Raw genomic sequence first — 19,848 nt, 5'->3', positions numbered from 1 at the left:
CTCTAACACTCTTCTCTTTATGTAATCTAACATATCATTTTCCCTCTCTGGAGAATTTTTAACATTGCATATGAGACAGGTCTACTGATGACAAATTCCCTCAATTTTTGTTCGTCTGAAAGTCTTTGTTTCTCCGCCACTTTTGAAGGATAATTTTATTGCATACAGAATTCTTGCCTGGTGGTTTTTTTCAACACTTTTAATATTTCACTCCATTCTCTTCTGCTTGCACAGTGTCTGAAGGGATGTCTGATGTAATTTTTATCCATGTTGTTTTAAAGATAAAGTGGGGTTTGTTTTTCTCTTTTTATAAGATTTTCTTTGTCTTTTATTTTCTGCAGTTTGAATATAATTTGGTTAGGTATTGTTTTTTGGTATTTATCCGAATTAGTATTCTCTGAGCTTCCTGGATCTGGTTTGTTGTCTGTCATTAATTTTGGAAAATTCTTAAAACAAAGAACAAGGGCAATGGATATGGTAGATATTAATGCAACTATATCAATAATCACTTGAAATGTGAATGGTCTAAACATACCAATTGAAAACAAACTATCAGAATGGATTTTAAAAAACAAGACCTTATTATATGCTGTGTATAAGTAACCTACTTTATGTAAAGACACAGATTAAAAGTTAAGGGATGGAGAAAGACATACCATGCTAACATAAATTTTTCAAAAACGCTGGAGTAACTACATGAATTTCAGACAAAACAGACTTCACAACAAGAAAAATTATCAGGGATAAAGGAAACATCACATAATGTTAAAGGGGTGATTCCCCAAGAAGACATAACAATCTTTGATTGTGTATGTGCCTAACAAACAGAGCATCAATATACATAAAGCAAGAACTGACAGAACTACAAGGAGAAACAGACAAATCCACAATAACAGCGGGAGACTTCAACACCCCTCCATCAGTAATTGCCAGATAACAGCAGCCAGAAAATCAGGATATAGTTGACTCCAACAGCATCATCAGTCCACTGGATGTGACATTTATAGATAACTTCAGCCAGCAACAGCAGAATACACGTTCTTCTCAAGCTGACATGGAATATTCACTGAGACAGACAACATTCTGGGTCATAAAACACACTTTAATAAATATAAAAGAATGGAATTCACACAAAACATGCTCTCAGATTACAATGGAATTAAATTAGAAATCAATAACAGAAAGATAGTTGAACAATCTCCAAATATTTGGAGATTAACAAAACACTTCTAAATAACACATGCATCGAAGAGGAAGTCTCAAGAGAAATTTAAAAGTATTTTGAGATAAATGAAAATACAACTTATTAAAGTTTGTGGGATGGAGCAAAGCAGTGCTTAGAGTGAAATTTATAGCACTAAATGCGTATATTAGAGAAGGAAGATCTAAAGCAATAATCTAAGCTTCTGAGAAAACTAGAAAAAGAGAAAAAAAATTGAATCTTTGTGTCTTTTCCTAGCTGTTCTGATAATCTTGGCAGGATCACCCAGGACAAAGGACTTCACACTTTTCTCTTGAGACTAGAGACTTCTCTAAGTACTTGGTTCTCAGATGCCCTTCCTTTAGCTTTCTGAGATGTAAAGGGCCTCTGCCAAGGCTGGAGGCAGGGTGGAGGTAGGAGGTGGGGGAACATGACACACCCCTGCCTCCCTTAACTAAAAAGATCCCTGCCCTTATCCCAGATTTATAGGACGTTTATACTCAAAGTGGGATGGGAGTCGGGAGGAGAACAGATACAACCTCCATACACTGACTCAGACACTACTGGATTTCACCCTTTATCCTGCCTTCCAGCTCGTGAACGCAAGTCGTCCCATTTCAAGTGTATCCACCCTGTAACAAAACTGTCACTGAAAAAAACAGAAATAAGAAATAAAAGACTGCCGCTGCCAGCATGATTTCCACATTACAATTAATGGGAATCATTTATGCAAGTGGCATCTTGCTGAAAGTAACATAACGAATTACATGTTTGCCAGGATCACTTGGTGACAAAGACTGCCAAGCTTGAAAATTATTGAAACACTCAAAAGAAGCCAAGCTGCTGTGGCACCAGAATTTATTGGTAGGTGTTTATTTTTTAATAACCAACTTTCTTTTTTATAAACTTGTAAAAATGAAGATGATTAAGTTTTTATTCCTTCAAAGAAAAAACATTTTGCAAAAATATTTTATGTGAAATAATAACACAAATACAAATAAGCAACTGTGTACAAAATAATTTATTACAGTATTATATAGGTTGGCATTATTTTACAGTGAGTTTTTTTTCTCTTAACAAGTATGAATCTAAATAGCTTAGAGCGAAGGAAAACCGTTTTAATTAGAATGGCTTCTCTAAATAAAATCTCCCTTTTTGAATTCATATTTGCCTTAAAGGGACGTATTAATATTAGACATATTTACACAGTTCTGAAAGAAATATACTGAATGATTCCATTATTGTTTTCTGTACAAGATAAAACGAAAACCTGTACTCCCCCCCCAAAATATTGCTCAACAATGCTTTAATAGTTAAACTAAAAATAGTTTAAATTCTCATTTTGCTGATACAAAAACGTATTTAATAGTCAATGCATGGCTATGAGAGTAAGAATGTTTCCTTATAATTTGTATTCTTCCCTATTCCGCTCCCTTGAAGCACACCACTCAGATAGAAACTATTTGTTAACACGTGAAGCAATTTAATCAAGATAGCACAATTCTTACCCATGGTCTTTAAAAGAATGATCTAGGGATATGCAACAAATTTACCAGTGAATTTCCATGATTAGGAGGCAAACCAATCCCCACATTCTGAATCATCTACATAAAACTGGAGTACTCTTATTCAATAGAAAGTATCATTTTCATGGATATTAAGAAGAAAATGGTAAATCATGAAAAAATTAAGGTGGAAAAAAGGGCAAACTGAAATAAATTTTAAAATAAACCTCTATGTCTGCCAAAAAAAAGTTTCATATTGTTTTTAACATACAGTTTACACTTTAAAACTGATGTGCTTTAATTAAAAAGCAAGCAAATAAACAATAATACAACAAACCAATAACATCAAAACACAGATTCTGAAACCAGGATCTCAAGAAAATAATACAATGGGGCTGTATATAACTGAGCTTAATAAGAAATTATATTTACGATACAGAAGTGACAGCACCCATCACAATGCTGATAATCGGAAAATTAAGAAAACTGTACAAGTATAAACAGGTAATTTTCAACAGATGTTTATGTAAATTGGCAGAGTCAGATAAAGGATAAAATAAGTTTACAGAATACTCCATTTACAAATTCTATCCAATTATTCCATTTCATACCTATATTAAAATACACCCTGAAAAGGAAACCCTGATCTGAATTCAGCTCTGAGTCTTACAGGAGCCATCTTTCTATGGGATCTCAAATTTCATTTGCCAAGACATCATGGTCAGCTGTACGGCTGAGTGCCACACTGTGGCCGTCCATTTCGTTCACACCGGGCAGGAAAGCGGAAGTGAAAGGAAGCAGGTTATGACAGGCCACCCTGTATTCTTCATACTGGGAATTACAGTTCCCAAAGCTGCCATCAAGCAGTGCCTCGGAAACCTTTAGTAAAGTCTATCAAAAAAGGCGAGAATAAAAATAATTTTTAAACTAATGATGTAATGTATGGTGATTAACATAACAATAAAAAATTTAAAAAAATAATTTTTAAGAAAAAAGGTTGGTTACTAATCACTTTAACAATCAAAAGATGCAATGTGTTAATTAAGCAAAAGAAAACTGGCAAGGCCTCAGTGTAAAATAACTTCTTGCTACCCACAGTAAGTAATCACCTCAAAACGGGAACATTTTATTATTTTTTATTTTTTAAATTTAAAGTCCATTAATTAACATACGGTGTATTATTAGTTTCATAGGTAGAGCTCAGGGATTCATCAGCTGCACACAACACCCAGCGCTCATCCTATCATGTGCCCTCCCCAAGGCCCATCACCCAGTAACCCCACCCCCCACCCACCTCCCCTCCAACAACCCTCAGTTTAGAACTGGAACATTTTAGAAATCAATTCTGCAAAGCCTTAAAAAAATGGTAAAATTCTAATACTTGAAAAAGTGACTCTCCGAAACTGATCCCTAAAATGAAAATGTCTCTTTAAAAAAAAAAAAAAATGAAAATGTCCTTTATTAACCACACTAGTTCCCATTTACTGAGGGCTTACTATGCCTGGCTCTGTGGCGCTTTGCAGATACTGTGTGTCTTACAAACTGAAGGCTTATGGCGGCCCTGTGTCGAGCAAGTCGACTGGCACCATTTTCCCAACAGTATTTGCTCACTTTGTGTCCCTGTGTCCTATTTTGGCAATTCTTGCAAATATCTCAAACTTATTCACTATTATTATATTTGTTATGATGATCTGACATCAGTGATTACAACTCGCTGAAACCTTAGATGATGGTTAGCATTTTTTAGCAATTAACTGTTTTTTTAATTAAGGCATATAGATTGTTTTTTCAGACATAACACTATTGCCCACTTAACAGACTACAGTATAGTATAAACATAACTTTTATATGCACTGGGAACCCAAAAACTTCACTGGACTCACTTTGTTGTGCTATTCATTTTATTAGCAGTGGTCTGGAGTCGAACCCACAGTATCTCCCAGGTACGCCTGTATTTTCATCCTTATTTTATAAATGAGGAAGAGCAAGCCAAGAAATGGAAATTTGCCTAATGCGTGTGACAAATACGTAACTGGTAGAGCTGAGATCCAAATCCAGACCTAACTCTGAAGGTCCACTCAAGAATTTTGTTGTAAAGACACGTGTTTTGTCAGAGCACTCAGTATCCATAAATTTGTAAAAATCAATCTGAAAAATCTTACCTTTACATTTTTATCTTTTATTGTTTCATCCAATCTAGTGGCAATAGCAATTGCTTTCTCTTGCCTTGACTTGTCCAGAAAATACATCATTTTAGCCCCTGAAATACCAAGACACTACAAAATGAGTGAACTCCTAGATCTTAAAATTGATTTGATTGACATCAACCAGTGACTTAAAATAGGGTTCCAAGTGTTTAATCAGCAGTGGGTTGGAGCTGGCTCCTACCAGGACTTGGGAGCCAGATGCAAAGTTTCCGCCCAAATCCCAATTCAATGACATCCCATTGACAGACTGGGGCTACAATGGGAGTGTTTACATTATGGCAAAATGCTGCACATCAGGGCTTCTTCTGTTAAAAAGAGATGGTTGTCAAACGCTTACTTACCAGGAGACCAGATTTAAGAACCACCCCTCCCCCTAAAATGCTATAACTCAAAATATAAATATAGGCTACCCTGAAGCATCAATCAATATTTCAGCCAAAATCATTTTTTAAAGATGATATCCTCAAATAAAACAACTAAGGAAAAAATTACTGTCACAGAGAATTGTGGCAGAGGGACAAAAGGAAAATGCTTGCATGTTCACAAAGAAAATAATTTTTAAAGGTTTTTTTTTATTCCTATTCCTACGTAATTTTTTTCTGCATCCACCAAAATGATCATATGGTGTTTACCCTTTCTCTGTCATTGATGCAATGTTTTGCAACTACTAAACCCTTGCAACCCAGGAAGAAATCCCACTTGATCGTGGTGAACAATTTTTTAATGTATTGTTGGATATGGTTTGCGAATATTTTGTTGAGGAGTTTTGCATCTATGTTCATCAGGGATATTGGCCTGTAGTTCTCTTTTTGTACTGTCTTTATCTGGTTTTGGTATCGGGGTAATGCTGACCTCATAGAATGAACTTGGGAAGTTTTTCTTCCTCTTCTATTTTTGGGAATAGTTTGAGAAGAATAGGTATTAACTCCTCTTTAAATGTTTGGTAGAATTCACCTGGGAAGCCTTCCCTTTCACAGTGGAGACAACAGGTATTCATTCAATTAATAACCTCTTTCTCCATGTCTGTATCTCCTATATCTCCTGGTCCATACTCTATGCTCATTTTTCTATTGGGCTTTTATCAATTTATATTGTTTATTGTTAATTTACAAGAGTGCTACATATATTATTAGCTTTTTTATTAGTTGCATATCTGTAAATTTTTTTTTCCAATTGGCCTTTTGACTTTCTTTTTTTTTTAATTTTTACTTATTAAGTAACCTCTTCCCCCAACAGGGGGCTAGAGCTGACAACCCTGAGATCAAGAGTCACATGCTCTACTGACTGAGCCAGCCACGCCCCAGCCTTCTCAGTTTATGGTTTTTATTTTTATGTGGCAAAATTACTTTTCCTGAGAATTTCACATATTTGGGAAGGCATTTCCCATAATAACAATGAAGAAATGTTTTCTTTCATTATCCTGTATTCTTGAAGAGAAATTCTTATCTGCCCTTACTACCAAGAAATTGTAATTTTTCATAGGATTTTTTTCCCACAGACATCAGAATCAAGAAGTTTCCCTTTAGAACAAGAAAACTTAAGTTGAAATATTTAAGTATATGGCTTATTGTAGGAGCATAGTTAATTATATTATATACTTCATTTTGTCCCCAATTCCTTTTCCACAATCTTTTGTCCAGTTTACCATCTTGTCCATCCATGCCATTTTGTCATTTTATGAATTTGTATAAACTGCCTAAAATCCTTCCTCTAACAGGCAAGATATAAATAAATCCTCGAAATACAAAATACATAAAGTAGTAAAAATACAAGAAAAAATAAATTACTCATAACCACAAACCACGAAGGCAACCACTTAAACTTCCATATATATTTCTTTTCAGCCTTTAACCCATGTAGGTTTTTTTTTTACATAGTTGAGATTATGTTGTATGTTAATTCTGTGTATGTATTATAAAATTACTTACCCCCGTTATTACAAATTTTCTGAATAAACATCATTTTACAGGACTGCCTGGTTTTCCATTTCATTACAAACCTACTATTTCCCCTCTTCTTAGACAAACATGAAATTTGTTTCCATTCTATTTCCCACACTCACAGCATTTCAGTTACTTTACACTTAAAGCTTTATCTCTGCTTTGGATTAATTCTTCAAAATTATTTACAAAAGTATAACTAGAGCAAAAAATCACAGATAATGTGAAGCTCTTTTTTTTTTTGGCTATTTTAAGACTAAGAAAATTAAATAGGAATAAAACAATAGCTACAACAAAATCCAGCTATATTTTTACATAGTAAAAGCATTAGTGTACACATAGATTAAAGAAAAAATGAGCAGTTAAAAAAAATTTTTTTTTTAAGATTTATCTTATTTGAGAGAGAGAGAGAGAGCGCGTGTGTGCACACGCATGAGGGGATCGGGGAGAGAATCTCAAGCAGATTCCCCTCAGCGCAGAGCCCCGCACGGACTCAATCATAACCTGAGATCATAACATGAGCCGAAACCAACAAGAGTCAGACAGACACTCAACCGACTGAGCCCCCAGGTGCCCTGAAGTGGAACTCTTACTAAGAATGACAGACTGCTTTCCTAAATGGCTGGGCCAGTTTACACTTCCAGCAGCAAAATACAAGAGTGCTTATTCACCATGTCTTCACCATACTTTCATCTCCTTTTCCCAAACAAAAAAAAACCTTTCTTAATTTGAAAGATCAAAAATGGTATTGTGTTCATTTCTTTTTCTATGATAATTTGTAAGGCTAAAATCTTTCTAAACTTTTATTTTCATCACATTCTAACCTCTTCCATAAATGTTTTAACCCCGGGAGTCAGACACTGACCTGAAAGCAGATGCTGAAGAGAGGTAGCATTGTGTTTGAGAAAATCCTCATTAAAACTTTCCAAATCCTTGTTGACAAGTATTTTCTGCATTTCTTGAGATAGAACTTTGCTCACAATGTCTGGAAGATTACTATGATTAGATACTATAAAAACAAAACATTTGGAATTAAATTTTTTTTTAATCTGTCCTTTGAAACAAAATCAACCAAAATACATTTATATTTATTATTAAGCTTGATATATTTTACATAGTAAAAATATTGCTCCTTTGGAATATAAATACATTCTAGCTTAAAAATGCACTAATTTCTAGCATATCTTTGCTAGCATGTTTAATTTACAGATGCACTATAGATTTTTTCCTTTTTTTTTTTTGACAGAGATAGTGAGAGCAGGAACACAAGCAGGGGGAGAGGAAGAGGGAGAAGCAGGCTCCCTGCCGAGCAGGGAGCCCAATGTGGGACTCAATCCCAGGACCCTGGGACCAGGACCCGAGCAGAAGGCAGAAGCCCAACAACTGAGCCACCCAGGCGCCCAATGCACTATAAATATTATCCTTTTTTTGCCTTATATTATTGCCAATCTCTTTAATGTCCAGCTTAATGGAAGACTGCTGAACTGTCATATTTGCTTTTACATTAATATTACCTTTTTTATACTTACCAGATTTAGAAAATTTAATTAAACATTCATGTAACCGTGGGTGATTACTGTTGATAGCAAAAGCTCGTTTGACAGACTGCAGCATTAACAGAAACTTCCCTATGTTAGAAAACAATATAAAGGTTAACAGCATCAATACTTATGTATGTTATTTTAGTCACTTTATTTTAGCCTCACTTAAATTCCAGTAACAGAATGTTACCTTTCCTGTAACATTCATAAGCAAAATTCAAAGCTGACTTTGGTTATCAAAGACAACTTTTATTTTCTAAAGGAAAGGTTGAAATCATGTAGAATTGAATGCTTCAGGTAAATAATTTGTATGACTGTTAGAACTATTCTCAGAATGGATTTGATCATAATATTCTAACTGATAGCCCTGTGAAGTTTTGAGCAGCAAAGGAAAAAGGGATTGGGCGCCTTTGTGGAAGGCTGATGTGGAACTCTAACAAATGAAAAGAAAACTAATCTAACTGATAAAGATTACACTGAATATAGTCACCAATATAATAAGGACTAACAACTGAATTCAAACGATTACCTTTTCTAAAATATATTTCAAATGCTAATAGATGAGTGTCAATGTTATCAGCAACAAGGTTCTTAAGAGGTATAAGGAACTTGATAGCTTCTTCTAATGGATTTTCTATCTATTTTGAAACAGAAAGGAAAATTATTACATTTAAAAACAGCTACACAAGTTAAATTTCCCCCAATCTCATATTAATACATATCTAAAGTAATTTACAGTTCTCTTTATTTGACCAAATAAGCAAGAAAACATTTTAAAACTATCATCTGTAAACAAATTCAAAATAGTCAATAATTTCAAAATGGAAATAGCTCTATTGTTTTTCTGATCATAAAATTAATATAATCTCATAAAACTCCAAAAAGTCCAAGAAATTATTCCATAGACTAAGGAGATGGGACACCAAATACTGAGAACCCTTATTCTTGAAACATTTAAAGTAAGGAGGCAAATACAATTGCATCATGTAACTGGAAAAAATGACCAATTTAAAATCCTTATACTAGATTCCTCAGTAAATAAACCTGAAAGTTAAATATTTCCCTAAATCTGATCCCTAAATAACTATGGACACTTTGAGAAAATCCCAGAGATGAAGTGCTTTCTCTTTGTAGCTAAAACCTATCAAGATCTATGTTTCCAGATGTAATAGATAATTGTCTGGCCGCTGTAACAAATTACCAAAACTTGAGTGTCAATAAAAAGCAACACACAGTTATTATCTTGGCAGTTCTGTAGGTCTATAGTCCAACATGGGTCTGGCGGGGCTTAAAAATCAAGGCGGCAGCAGGACCACGTCCCCTTAGGAGGCTCTAAGGAAGAGTGTGTTTCAGTGCCCTTTTCAGCTCCTCAAGGCTGCCCACAATCTCCGTTTGTGGCTCCCTCATTCCCTCTTCAGAACCACTTAACAGAGGGCTGAGTCCTCCTCACGCCACTCCAACCCCCTCTCCTGTCTCCCTCTACTTTGAAGACCCACTGTGATTATACTGGGCTCACCCAGATAATCTAGGCGAACTTCCTTATTTTAAGGCCATCTGCCTCATTAATTCCCCTTTGCCGTAACACATTCTCAAATTTCAGGATTTGGAATGTGGCCAGATTTAAAGGGCCGCTATGCTGCCCACCACAACTACAATTCTATGTATAACTTGCATTAACCAAAATTTGCATATTATCTCTCAAAAACAATTAACTACTATCATAATGACCTTGAAATATTACAAAATGGCTTCCAATCTCTAGATTGAATTAAAACACGTTCATGACCAGAACAGAACTAAATAACATAAATCCTACAAAGACAGCAAATTCATCTCACCCTTTCTAATTTTTCAGGTATAAGTTCTTCTTTGAGACCACTGGCTTCTTCTTCTTCTTCATCTCTTTTTTTCTTTTGATTTTTTTGTTGGCGTTCCCTTTCTGCATGCTTTCTCTCTTCTTCCAGTTTAGCCTTTTTCTGAGCTCTTCTTTGCTTACTGAGCATTTTCTTCAACTCTTTGGCTGACAGGTTTTCTATAAATATCCAAATGAATACAAATTCTAAATCAAGGTTTCCATCTTCCTCACATTCTTCTGCAATACACAGTACTGTATTAAAGCAATACAGCTTAAACAGGGGAAAGGGGTAAGGCGCAAGGATACAGAGGTTTGTTTGCTTTTTTTTTTTTAAGATTTTATTTATTTGACAGAGAGAGACACAGCAAGAGAGAGACAGAGAGAGAGAGAGCACAAACAGGGGGAGCCCGATGTGGGGCTCGATCCCATGACCTGAGCTGAAGGCAGACGCTTAACGACTGAGCCACCCAGGCGCCCCAGAAAAAGAGGTTTTTAGAAAGTGTATCCCCACTGCCTAGCACATACCCTGGCACACAGAAGGCAATCAGCAAATACTGCATCAACTAAAATTAATTCTAAAAAGTAATAAAAATTAATAATAAAATCAATCAATTTTGGCCCAGTTCCACCTCCTACACAATACATGACTTGGGGCAAATCACTTCATCTTACTGAGTCTCAAGTCCCAATCTGCATGCAGTGGGGTGATGACACCAACAATCCTCTTGGAATATATCAAGGATAAGTGAGACAATGCATTTACACATACTTGTGATCTATTCAGAAATTTGCCTGCATGCTAGTCTCTCAAATATTTATAGATACTAACATTTTAGTGAATAAAAATCTGTACAGATGTTCTCATTGGCACTATTATTTTCAATCAACTAGGCACTAGAAGTTGTAAATATATATTTTTCCCAAAGGGGCTCAGCTATTAAAAAAAAAAAAAAAAGAAAGAAAGAAAAAGAACCCAGACATTTCTGTTTTTCCCTAATTGGCTTTACTGAAGATAAAAAAATAAAAATGATTGCAGGGAGCCTGGCTGGCTCAGTTGGTGGAACGTGGGACTCTTGATCTCGGGGTTGTGAGTTCGAGCCCCATGCTGGGTGCAGAGATTACTTTAAAAAAAAAATCTTTAAAATAAATAAATAAGATTGCAAGTCGTCCATTAGGGCTATTTAGAAGTGTGAGCTACAGAACACAATCCGGCTGATCTTTTCTAAGCCCCTCCCTCCCCCCCCCCCCCCCCTTTTTTTTTTTTTTTTTGAAAAAACTGCATATGTTTTGACAATATGCTTTTCTATATGTTGTTTATGCTAATGACATTCTGAAATGTAGTGTTCTTTTCAATCCTTTTAAAGTAAGTTCCTTTTTCGGTTACCTGAATTAATTTCTTGTTGTTTGCTCTCATTGGTTAAGGGGTTATCATACAATTTCAAGTATATTTCAATCGCTGATCTAGCAGCCTTGAAATAGAAGGCATGTCTTCTGAGTATATCTTCTAATCTCAAAAGGTCAACATAGGCACGAAGGGTCATCTTTCTCATGCAGTATGTATGGAAGTCAAACTGATCATCGGTTATCTCAAAAAAATGCTTTAAAAAAAAACCATAAAATTATCCCTTACATATATGTCAATAATGTCTATTTCTAAAAAGAAAATCATAAAAGCCCCTAATACAATGTAAACAGTCACAATTTCACTTAGTTGCCCTCTCGACTGAGCAGTCCTTAACACTACAAAAGACATCAAACTGTTCTTTGTATTCAACGTAAGTTTCTGTTACAACAATCCTCAGCCATTTCCTATAAATCATGTTTTGTGATGATACTCAATTTCTGTGTAGTAAGTTAGATGATCAGATTTTTTTAAACCCTGAAATCAGTACATATTCATTTTTCGCTCTAATGAAATATTTCTCCTCAGTATTCCCCCAAAATCAGCATGGCAGAGTTAAACAGAGCTCTGAATAAAGGTCAAATACATATAGGCTCACAGTAAGTGTTCACAAATCAGACTGTTCTACTCAACTGTAAGTTCTTTGAGGGTAAGCCCTGTCATCTCTATCCCTACTGCCTGGCATAGGGCCTAACATTCAGTAAGCACAATTTTTGCCATCTCAAGAGAGAAGCTACTTATCAGGCATGTGTAACCTCTTAATTTCCTACAGCCTCAAATATTTAATCTAAGTGAGGAGAAAGAAATCTATATGGCCAATTTCATAAAGTTGTTAAGGAATCAAATAAGAAGATATTTTAAATTTCACTGGACACAGAGCATTATGATTTTTTTTCTCATTCAATAAACTCCATTAATCTACCAACGTTCCATTTTAGCAACGGTTCTTAATCTGTAGTCTATGTATAAACAAGCATAATAACATTTTCCTAAGGAGAGAGTTCAAGGCTCTCATTCAATTCTCAAAGGGTCTATGGCCCCAGAAGTTAAAGAACTAATTCCTTACATGGCAAGAAGACAATTAACATCCCTACTTCAAAACAATGTATACTTTTATTTTCTTTCCTATATGCATCTCTACCTCCATCTTCTTTCTTTTCCTCTATTTTAGCTTCTCCAAAAATACATAGAAAAATGAATGATTCAATACACAAGACCAGATTAAGCTCTTCTCCTACTTCATCTGCCCTCTGTCCTGGGGGCCAAAGTAACTCACTGTGCAGAAGACACCTTAGTAATTGTCCACATCATTTCATAATTTTAGTTGTGTTGGTAATTAGAAATACTCTATACACAGAATTACATTAAGTACCTGAGACTTTAAGGGAATAATTCTAAGATAAAAAGAGTAAGAGTACACAGTGTGGAGGGGGGAAAAAATGAACCTTTAACATTAGCTGATAACTTTAAGAATCATGCTTTAATAGGTTATATTTGAAAACTGCATTCCTCTCATCAATAAGACAAATCAACTCATAAGAATTAACATGAACCTCTTTTTTAATCAAAGGATTACATATTTCATAGAGCTGTTCGTGGTTAACGTATATCAAGTTACGTCTAGCACCATAAGATCTTAAAATTCAATACAACTGAGGAAAAATGGCAGCGCCAAAAATCAAGGAATACATAATGCGATAACATCTAAGAGATTACAGGACTTTTTTAAAATTGACAAACATTTATGTGTAAAAAGGCAGACACAAGTTTCAAGAGATACTCTAGCAGCTTTAGCAGACACAGATGCTAAGTCCAGTCTTAGAGGGAGCCGGAGGGAACCACAAACATTTAAGCCGCCTCTTTATCAGCAACAGCCCACAGGCTGCCTCTCTCCAGTTAGTCTTCCATACATAGGGTAACCAACTTATCCCAGCTTGTCTGGGGCTCTCCCGGGTTTTCCAATGAAAGCCCTGTGTCTTAAGAACATGCTCTGCCCCAGGCAAACCTGGATGTTGGTCACTCTATAGTAAGCTAACAGTGGTGGACAGGATATGGCTGGAGTACATTAGAAAAAGGAGAACACTAACAAAATAATTCTGCTTTGGGAAGAAACGCTATATTGCAGAATCCTACTTAGAAACAACTAAGTAATCTTAGCTTGATTTTCTTTTTTAAAAACTTTTTATTTTGGAATAATTATAGATTCAGAGGAAGTTACAAAGGAAGCGTAGAGATATCCTGTATACTCTTCTCTCAGTTTCCCCGTAAGAGTTATATCCTATATAACAACAGTTTGAGAACAAAACCAAAAAACTGACATTGGTACAATGTGAGTATATAGTTCTAGGTGATTTTATCACATATGTAGATTCATGTAACTACCACCACAATCAAGACACAGAACTATTCCATCACCACAAAATCTCCCTTACACTACCTTGGGGTGATTTTTTTTAAGTCTCCAGATTTATAAAACATAAAAATCTACTAGCTGACACAAACAGGTGAAGTTAGTTTCTCCATACTTTAGCCAAACAATAACACAATGTGGTCACCTATCAGCTCCTTGCAGAAACTAGGTACCCAAATTTTAACATATAGCTCAGGCTTCCCCTCAACATAAACTACTCGTTCTTTTGGGGTGGGGGAGGGGAGGGCAATGCTGGCAGGAATTGCTTAACTTGTCAAAATTAAGCCTGAATCAAAGTAAGACAAGTCAGCGGAGAATTAAGAAATGCTATTCACAGTTTAAAAGTGTGGATTCCTTTAAGAATTCCCTATTAGTCCCTGTCGTCTCACCCAGATTCTCCCACTCCATTACTTCTCAGAGTTCCTGGAGGAGACCAACAAGATCTCTGATACAAAAAGGCAACAAAAACCTGACTCAAAAAATAATAACCAGACCAACTAGGGTAGTACGCAACTCCATGACCTTTATAGAAAATCTGTCATTATAAAGCACATGTCAATTGGATCAAGATTAAGATGCACTAGAAGATCACGTTATGAACTACCTATGGTTCTGATCTATCAGAAATCCTAGATCTTATAAAGTTTTAGAACTATATATTGCTACTCTGTTTCAGATATAAACCAGCACACTAAAATGATGAGAAACTAATCACCTGGAAAAAAAGGAAAAGAAAGAAATTCTTAAAAGATAAAATAGTTTAAAATTATTCTGAACACAAGTTCATATCCAATATTCTGAAGATGGTTGTTTTGTTTTTAATAAAACTCAAGTTCTAAACAGACTGGGGTGGACTTCATAACCTTTACATATAATCCTAAAATCCTCTGAGGGGGGCAAGATGAAAGCAGAACAAGTACTACACTGGACCATTCCAGAATTCTAACATTCTAAATCCAATTACTAAAAGCTCACAGCAATATGTGTCATAACTGAAACTGCCCTTGAAGAGAGAATTCTTGAATGGATTTTTGAAGGCAGAAGAAAGGCCTAGCCCTTATTTGAACTTTTATCTGTATTTATTGAAGGTGAAGGTAAACTGCAAAGTTTTATTTCTGAAAGGTGCTCATTTCTTTACTAAAATACTTAAAATCCAGGCACAAAAGCAACTCATGCACGATACTTATTATGATAAATCTGTGAATTCGGTAATTACTCTCAAATCCATACAAATTACATTAAGAATTCTTTTAGATTATGTTAATTTTATTAGAAATGAATTTTAGCATTAATCAGCCAATAAATATTTAATCACCCTATTTGTACTAAGCATTCACATTTCTACATAAAACCACTAGTAGAGTTAAGCCTTACTTTTACTATGAATTACTCACTATAAAAGACTAGCTTACAAGTGGCATAAGAATAGGCTTTTTTTTTTTTTTAAGATTTTATTTATTTATTTGACAAAGAGAGACAGCAAGAGAGGGAATACAAGCAGGAGGAGTGGGAGAGGGAAAAGCAGGCTTCTCACCGAGCAGGGAGCCCGGAGCAGAGAGCCCAGAGCAGGGAGCCTGACGCAGGGAGCCCGATGCAGGGCTCGATCCCAGGACCCTGGGATCACGACCTGAACCGAGGGCAGACGCTTAATGACTGAGCCACCCAGGCGCCCCAGCTCCCTTTTTTTAAAAAATCTGTGTCTAGTTCTTTCAAGCACTAACAAATCTGAAATAAAAACAGTAAAGTTTCTAGCAATAATTATGTAACATGAACAGAAGGTGACAATTTCTGCCATATTTTAATCTCTGATAGTCAACGATTTCCTATAATTTTTTCTTCAAAAATGCTTTCTACCAGTCAAATCATATTTCTTGAACTAGACATAATTGATCTGACATTACAGAAATTTGTTTCATGTTACTCAGCCAACATCACTATAAATTTAAGGGAGAGTATAATCTAAATGAAACTTAGTAATGGAACAGCTATTCATCATATTCTAACAATCCTCAATAAATATTACAAAGGAACATGTAGTCATTAATGTTAGGAGGGGTGGGGCTGAAGCTGGAACTATAATGATCCTAAGGATGTGCGAATTTCACTTTCACAGAAAATGTGGTAAATTTCTAGCTATGGTTGTACTGGAATTACTGATCCATAAGTACCTTCTTCATTCAGGAAACAATCTATTGCTCACTGAGAACGTCCTGGTTCACACGAATGTTATCTTTCCTTAACAACAAGAAGAATGTGTTTGAAGTGCTAGTCATCTAGGAGTGCTGAAACAAGCCCGTGATCTAGGGTTTTATCACAGAAATAAGAGCCGGATTTAAACGAGAAGGCTTGGATATTGCCTCAATATTTCACGTATCTTCTGAGGGCTTTCTATCTTTTCAAGGAGAAGATGAGGATTTTCCCCAGAGATAGAGCTATCAAGCCCAGGCTTAAAAAGAAAACAAAGAAACCCCCAAACAAACAAACAAACTAGGTTATTTCTGAAAGGGCTCAGGTAGAATCCTCGTTCCAGTTCCCAGCAAAAGCCACCCCCTAAGACTGAGCCTTTCTCCTGGGTCACGTCAGAGGTTTCACACGGGAAAAAGGCCAAAGTGACTGCCGAGTGCAGACATCAGGCTCACCTGACTGCGTCAGCATGGGAGCAGTGGTGCCGACTGAGCCCCCAACTGAGGGCTGCTGAGGACTGCCTCAGGCGCGCTTTTGTGGCTCTTTTCCTCCTGTTGTCCATTTGGAAGGAGAGTGCTTCAGAGATGACAAAGAACAGGAAAACAAAATTCACACAAAGGAAAAGAAAAGTCCCCTCACTAAGGCACATCACACATAATCCTAACAGCAAGTAATACAATAAGCCTGCAAAGCAGCCACAGACTGCTGTTCCGAAGAGAACAAATATCCTGGGAAGACAAACTGGAGAGAGGCTGACTACAGAGCAGATCCTGACGTAAAGGGGAAAGAGGTGGCCATCAGCTTGTGTGTCCTGCTGGCCTAGTGACGGAATCAAACAATGGCCCGATTACGAAATACAAATTCTGAATATATGTTAATAACGGCAATAATGGCTTGATAAATCAATCTTTTCCTTCTTCCCGCAGACCAAATTATGCAGACATGTCACAATCATAACCATCTGAGGATCCAAAAAGCAGTCATGTTTGTTCACAACTTCTGAATGTCTGAAAGCCTAAAGATCCAGATTTTTTTTTCACGATGAAGTTTCCAAAGTAGTTAGAACAGGTAGATGATCCCATGTAGAAATCAACCTGCTTTTTTCGTCACCTTACAGGAGAAAAATAAAGTCAAAATTCTACAACTTACCCTTTCTACTTCATGGCATTTTTTCAAGGCATCCCCGTACCTCCCCAAACGCTGGTAAGCAGAAATGCATTCAGTTTGAAACCACATACACTGCATTTCATTTAGATTTTCCATGGCAGATGTTCCTTCCTGAAAAGGAAGCATTCATAAATATAGGAAGCAAACAATAAACGAGATCCTAAAAACCTCATTTTCTCTTTTACAACTATGGCTACAAGTATTATTATGACAATAAATAGCAATAAACAAATATCTCAAGGTGCTTCCAAAGGCTCCTGCTGATTCAAAATTACGTAATGTCTTCTTTACCCAGCTCTGTTGGGGTATTCAACACTCTACCCAGAAAAGATATCAGATGGCTGAAGCTAAGTTTTTGAACACCAAAACTTCTATTTAAACTATTTAAGACAGGGGCGCCTGGTGGCTCAGCTGGTGAAGTGTCTTGACTCTTGATCTCAGCTCACATCTTGATCTCAGGGTTGAGTTCAAGCCCTGTGTTGGGCTCCATGCCGGGCGTGAAGCCTACTTAATGAATGAACGAACCATTTAAGGCAGTAATCCTATGAAGCATTGCCTATCTTCTTTTTAAGCAAATGCTGTTTGGCCTTTCCTTGATGGCTCAGGGTCACCATGATGTACACCCATTATTGCTGAATCTGTTAGGAATAGTTCCAAGCCTGCTTTCCAGGGTCCCAGTCTCCTCCCTTCATCTTAGGCTATCGGTTGATACTGTCTTCATGTCCGTGCATCTGCTTCCTGTTCCATGCCAGCTCCTCTCATTTGCAGTGGCTGACGAAGCCAAATAAGGGTACTTGTGAAGAATACTTGTTAATTCGGGTTCAATGAGAATTCTGAGCAGAGTGTAAGACCTAAAGTACCTAGTTTCAATGGAGGGCCACTGAAGCTTTGTCACAATTTACAAGAGTTATTTCAGGGGCACCTGGATGGCTCAGATGGTTAAGCGTCTGCCTTCAGCTCAGGTCATGATCTCCAGGTCCTGGGATTGAGCCCCACATCCAGCTCTCAGCTCGGCCGGGAGCCTGCTTCTCCCTCTCCTTCTGCCTCTCCCCCTGCTTGTGCTTCCTCTGTCTCTATCTCAAATGAATAAAATTTTAAAAAAATCTTAAAAAAAAAAAGTTATTTCAAATATATTTTATGTGCCCCACCAGGGAAGATGGTAAAGGTACACGTACATAAATAATTTCAGTCTTCAGTTCTTTTTCACACTCATTTTTGGGTGACCAGTTCAATTTTCAGCATTCTCATTAAAAGTATAAACACTGGTTATCTCTCAGTAAATGGAATTATAGGTGTATGCTATTTCTTCCTTATGGTTGTAAGTAGTTTCCATTTTTTGATAACTACATATTTTTGTAAGAAATCTACATTATTTTTCATTTGAAAATCTTTACTAACTAGAACTGTCCAGTTTGCATCAGCAACTCTGTACAGAAACTCTAAAAAACCTGTGGAAAATCTGCAAGAAGGAAATGTGCCACTTCACTGACTTATTAGCATCAGATAGAATCACTTATAATCAGATGTGAAGTGACTGTTGAAGCTTAAGCAGTCTTCCTCCTCTGGCTCAGAGGGCTATCCACTACCATTATGGACACGCCTGGCCCAACAGAAGCAGCTCTCCATCCGGCAGGACAACTTGTCAAGAGTGGGTGACCAGACGCAATTCTGACAAGCCAGCTGGACCACAGATTTCAGAGACTCCTCTCCTCAAACAGCCAACCTTTCCCCTTCTTCCTCATTCTGTCGTGCCTTTTCAGACACATCCTGGCTGAGTGTGGCTTGGGGTGCACATGTGCGTGTTGGTTTTTAAAATCAATGGACTTACTCAACTTCAGAAGTTGTGTACACTCATTTTACTTGCACTTTCCTTCTCATCTCCGCCCTGGCCTTCCAGGTGGTTCTCTTCTGCACAAACACTGCTGCTTTTACATCTATTCTTGTACCGTCTTCCCATCTCCAAAACTGTGCTGCAGTGCGAAGGGCATGGAAGCCTGTGAGCCCCAGCACTCTGTACTATGTGACCCCTTCAGAGCCTCGATCACCTTGCTACAAAATGCCAACACATGGTTCAGTGCTACGTGAGCATAAACACTATCATGATTGTCCTCATTTTATTTTTCTTTCTCCTAACCTGATACCCATCATTCTTGCTAATGGTTTTCCCCCACAATACATCTACCATTTTGCATCTGTTGATCCTGCAGCATGTGAATTTCAGAAACATTAGTCAGTGCAGTTTCTGCTCCTATTACAATTCTAAAACATGGGTTTTAGTGTCAGAGACCCTTAAGCTAGAATCCTGGCTCCAAATTGAATGACTAGCTGGGTGATCTCCAGCTGGCACAGTACCTACCTGATCACTCTAAATATTTTTTTTCTTAAAGATTTTATTTATTTATTTGAGAGAGAGAGAGATAGCGACAGCAGGAACAC

At 36.7% G+C, this 19,848-nt stretch overlaps 1 protein-coding gene across 7 annotated transcripts in view; it reads right to left on the bottom strand.

The window, feature by feature from the left end:
• Positions 1–2,204: 2,204 nt before the first annotated feature.
• The window catches only part of NAA16 (N-alpha-acetyltransferase 16, NatA auxiliary subunit), a 66,362-nt gene continuing 48,718 nt past the window's right edge, over positions 2,205–19,848 (bottom strand). For all 7 annotated transcript variants that reach the window (XM_025874816.2, XM_025874818.2, XM_025874817.2 and 4 more), the window contains 8 exons: positions 17,395–17,523; positions 11,634–11,847; positions 10,233–10,426; positions 8,924–9,032; positions 8,383–8,481; positions 7,719–7,862; positions 4,869–4,966; positions 2,205–3,597 (listed from right to left, as the gene is read on the bottom strand). In XM_025874816.2, coding sequence (XP_025730601.1) covers positions 3,400–3,597; positions 4,869–4,966; positions 7,719–7,862; positions 8,383–8,481; positions 8,924–9,032; positions 10,233–10,426; positions 11,634–11,847; positions 17,395–17,523 — 1,185 coding nt within the window. In that variant the 3' untranslated portion in view covers positions 2,205–3,399. The remainder of the gene's footprint in view (positions 3,598–4,868; positions 4,967–7,718; positions 7,863–8,382; positions 8,482–8,923; positions 9,033–10,232; positions 10,427–11,633; positions 11,848–17,394; positions 17,524–19,848) is intronic.

Source organism: Callorhinus ursinus, unplaced genomic scaffold, assembly GCF_003265705.2.
Source record: "Callorhinus ursinus isolate GAN/ISIS: 27379988/994484 unplaced genomic scaffold, GSC_fseal_2.0 scaffold7, whole genome shotgun sequence".
Lineage (NCBI taxonomy): Eukaryota > Metazoa > Chordata > Mammalia > Carnivora > Otariidae > Callorhinus > Callorhinus ursinus.
The sequence above is the reverse complement of the archived record's forward strand: the minus strand, read 5'-3'. Positions and strand labels throughout refer to the sequence as shown.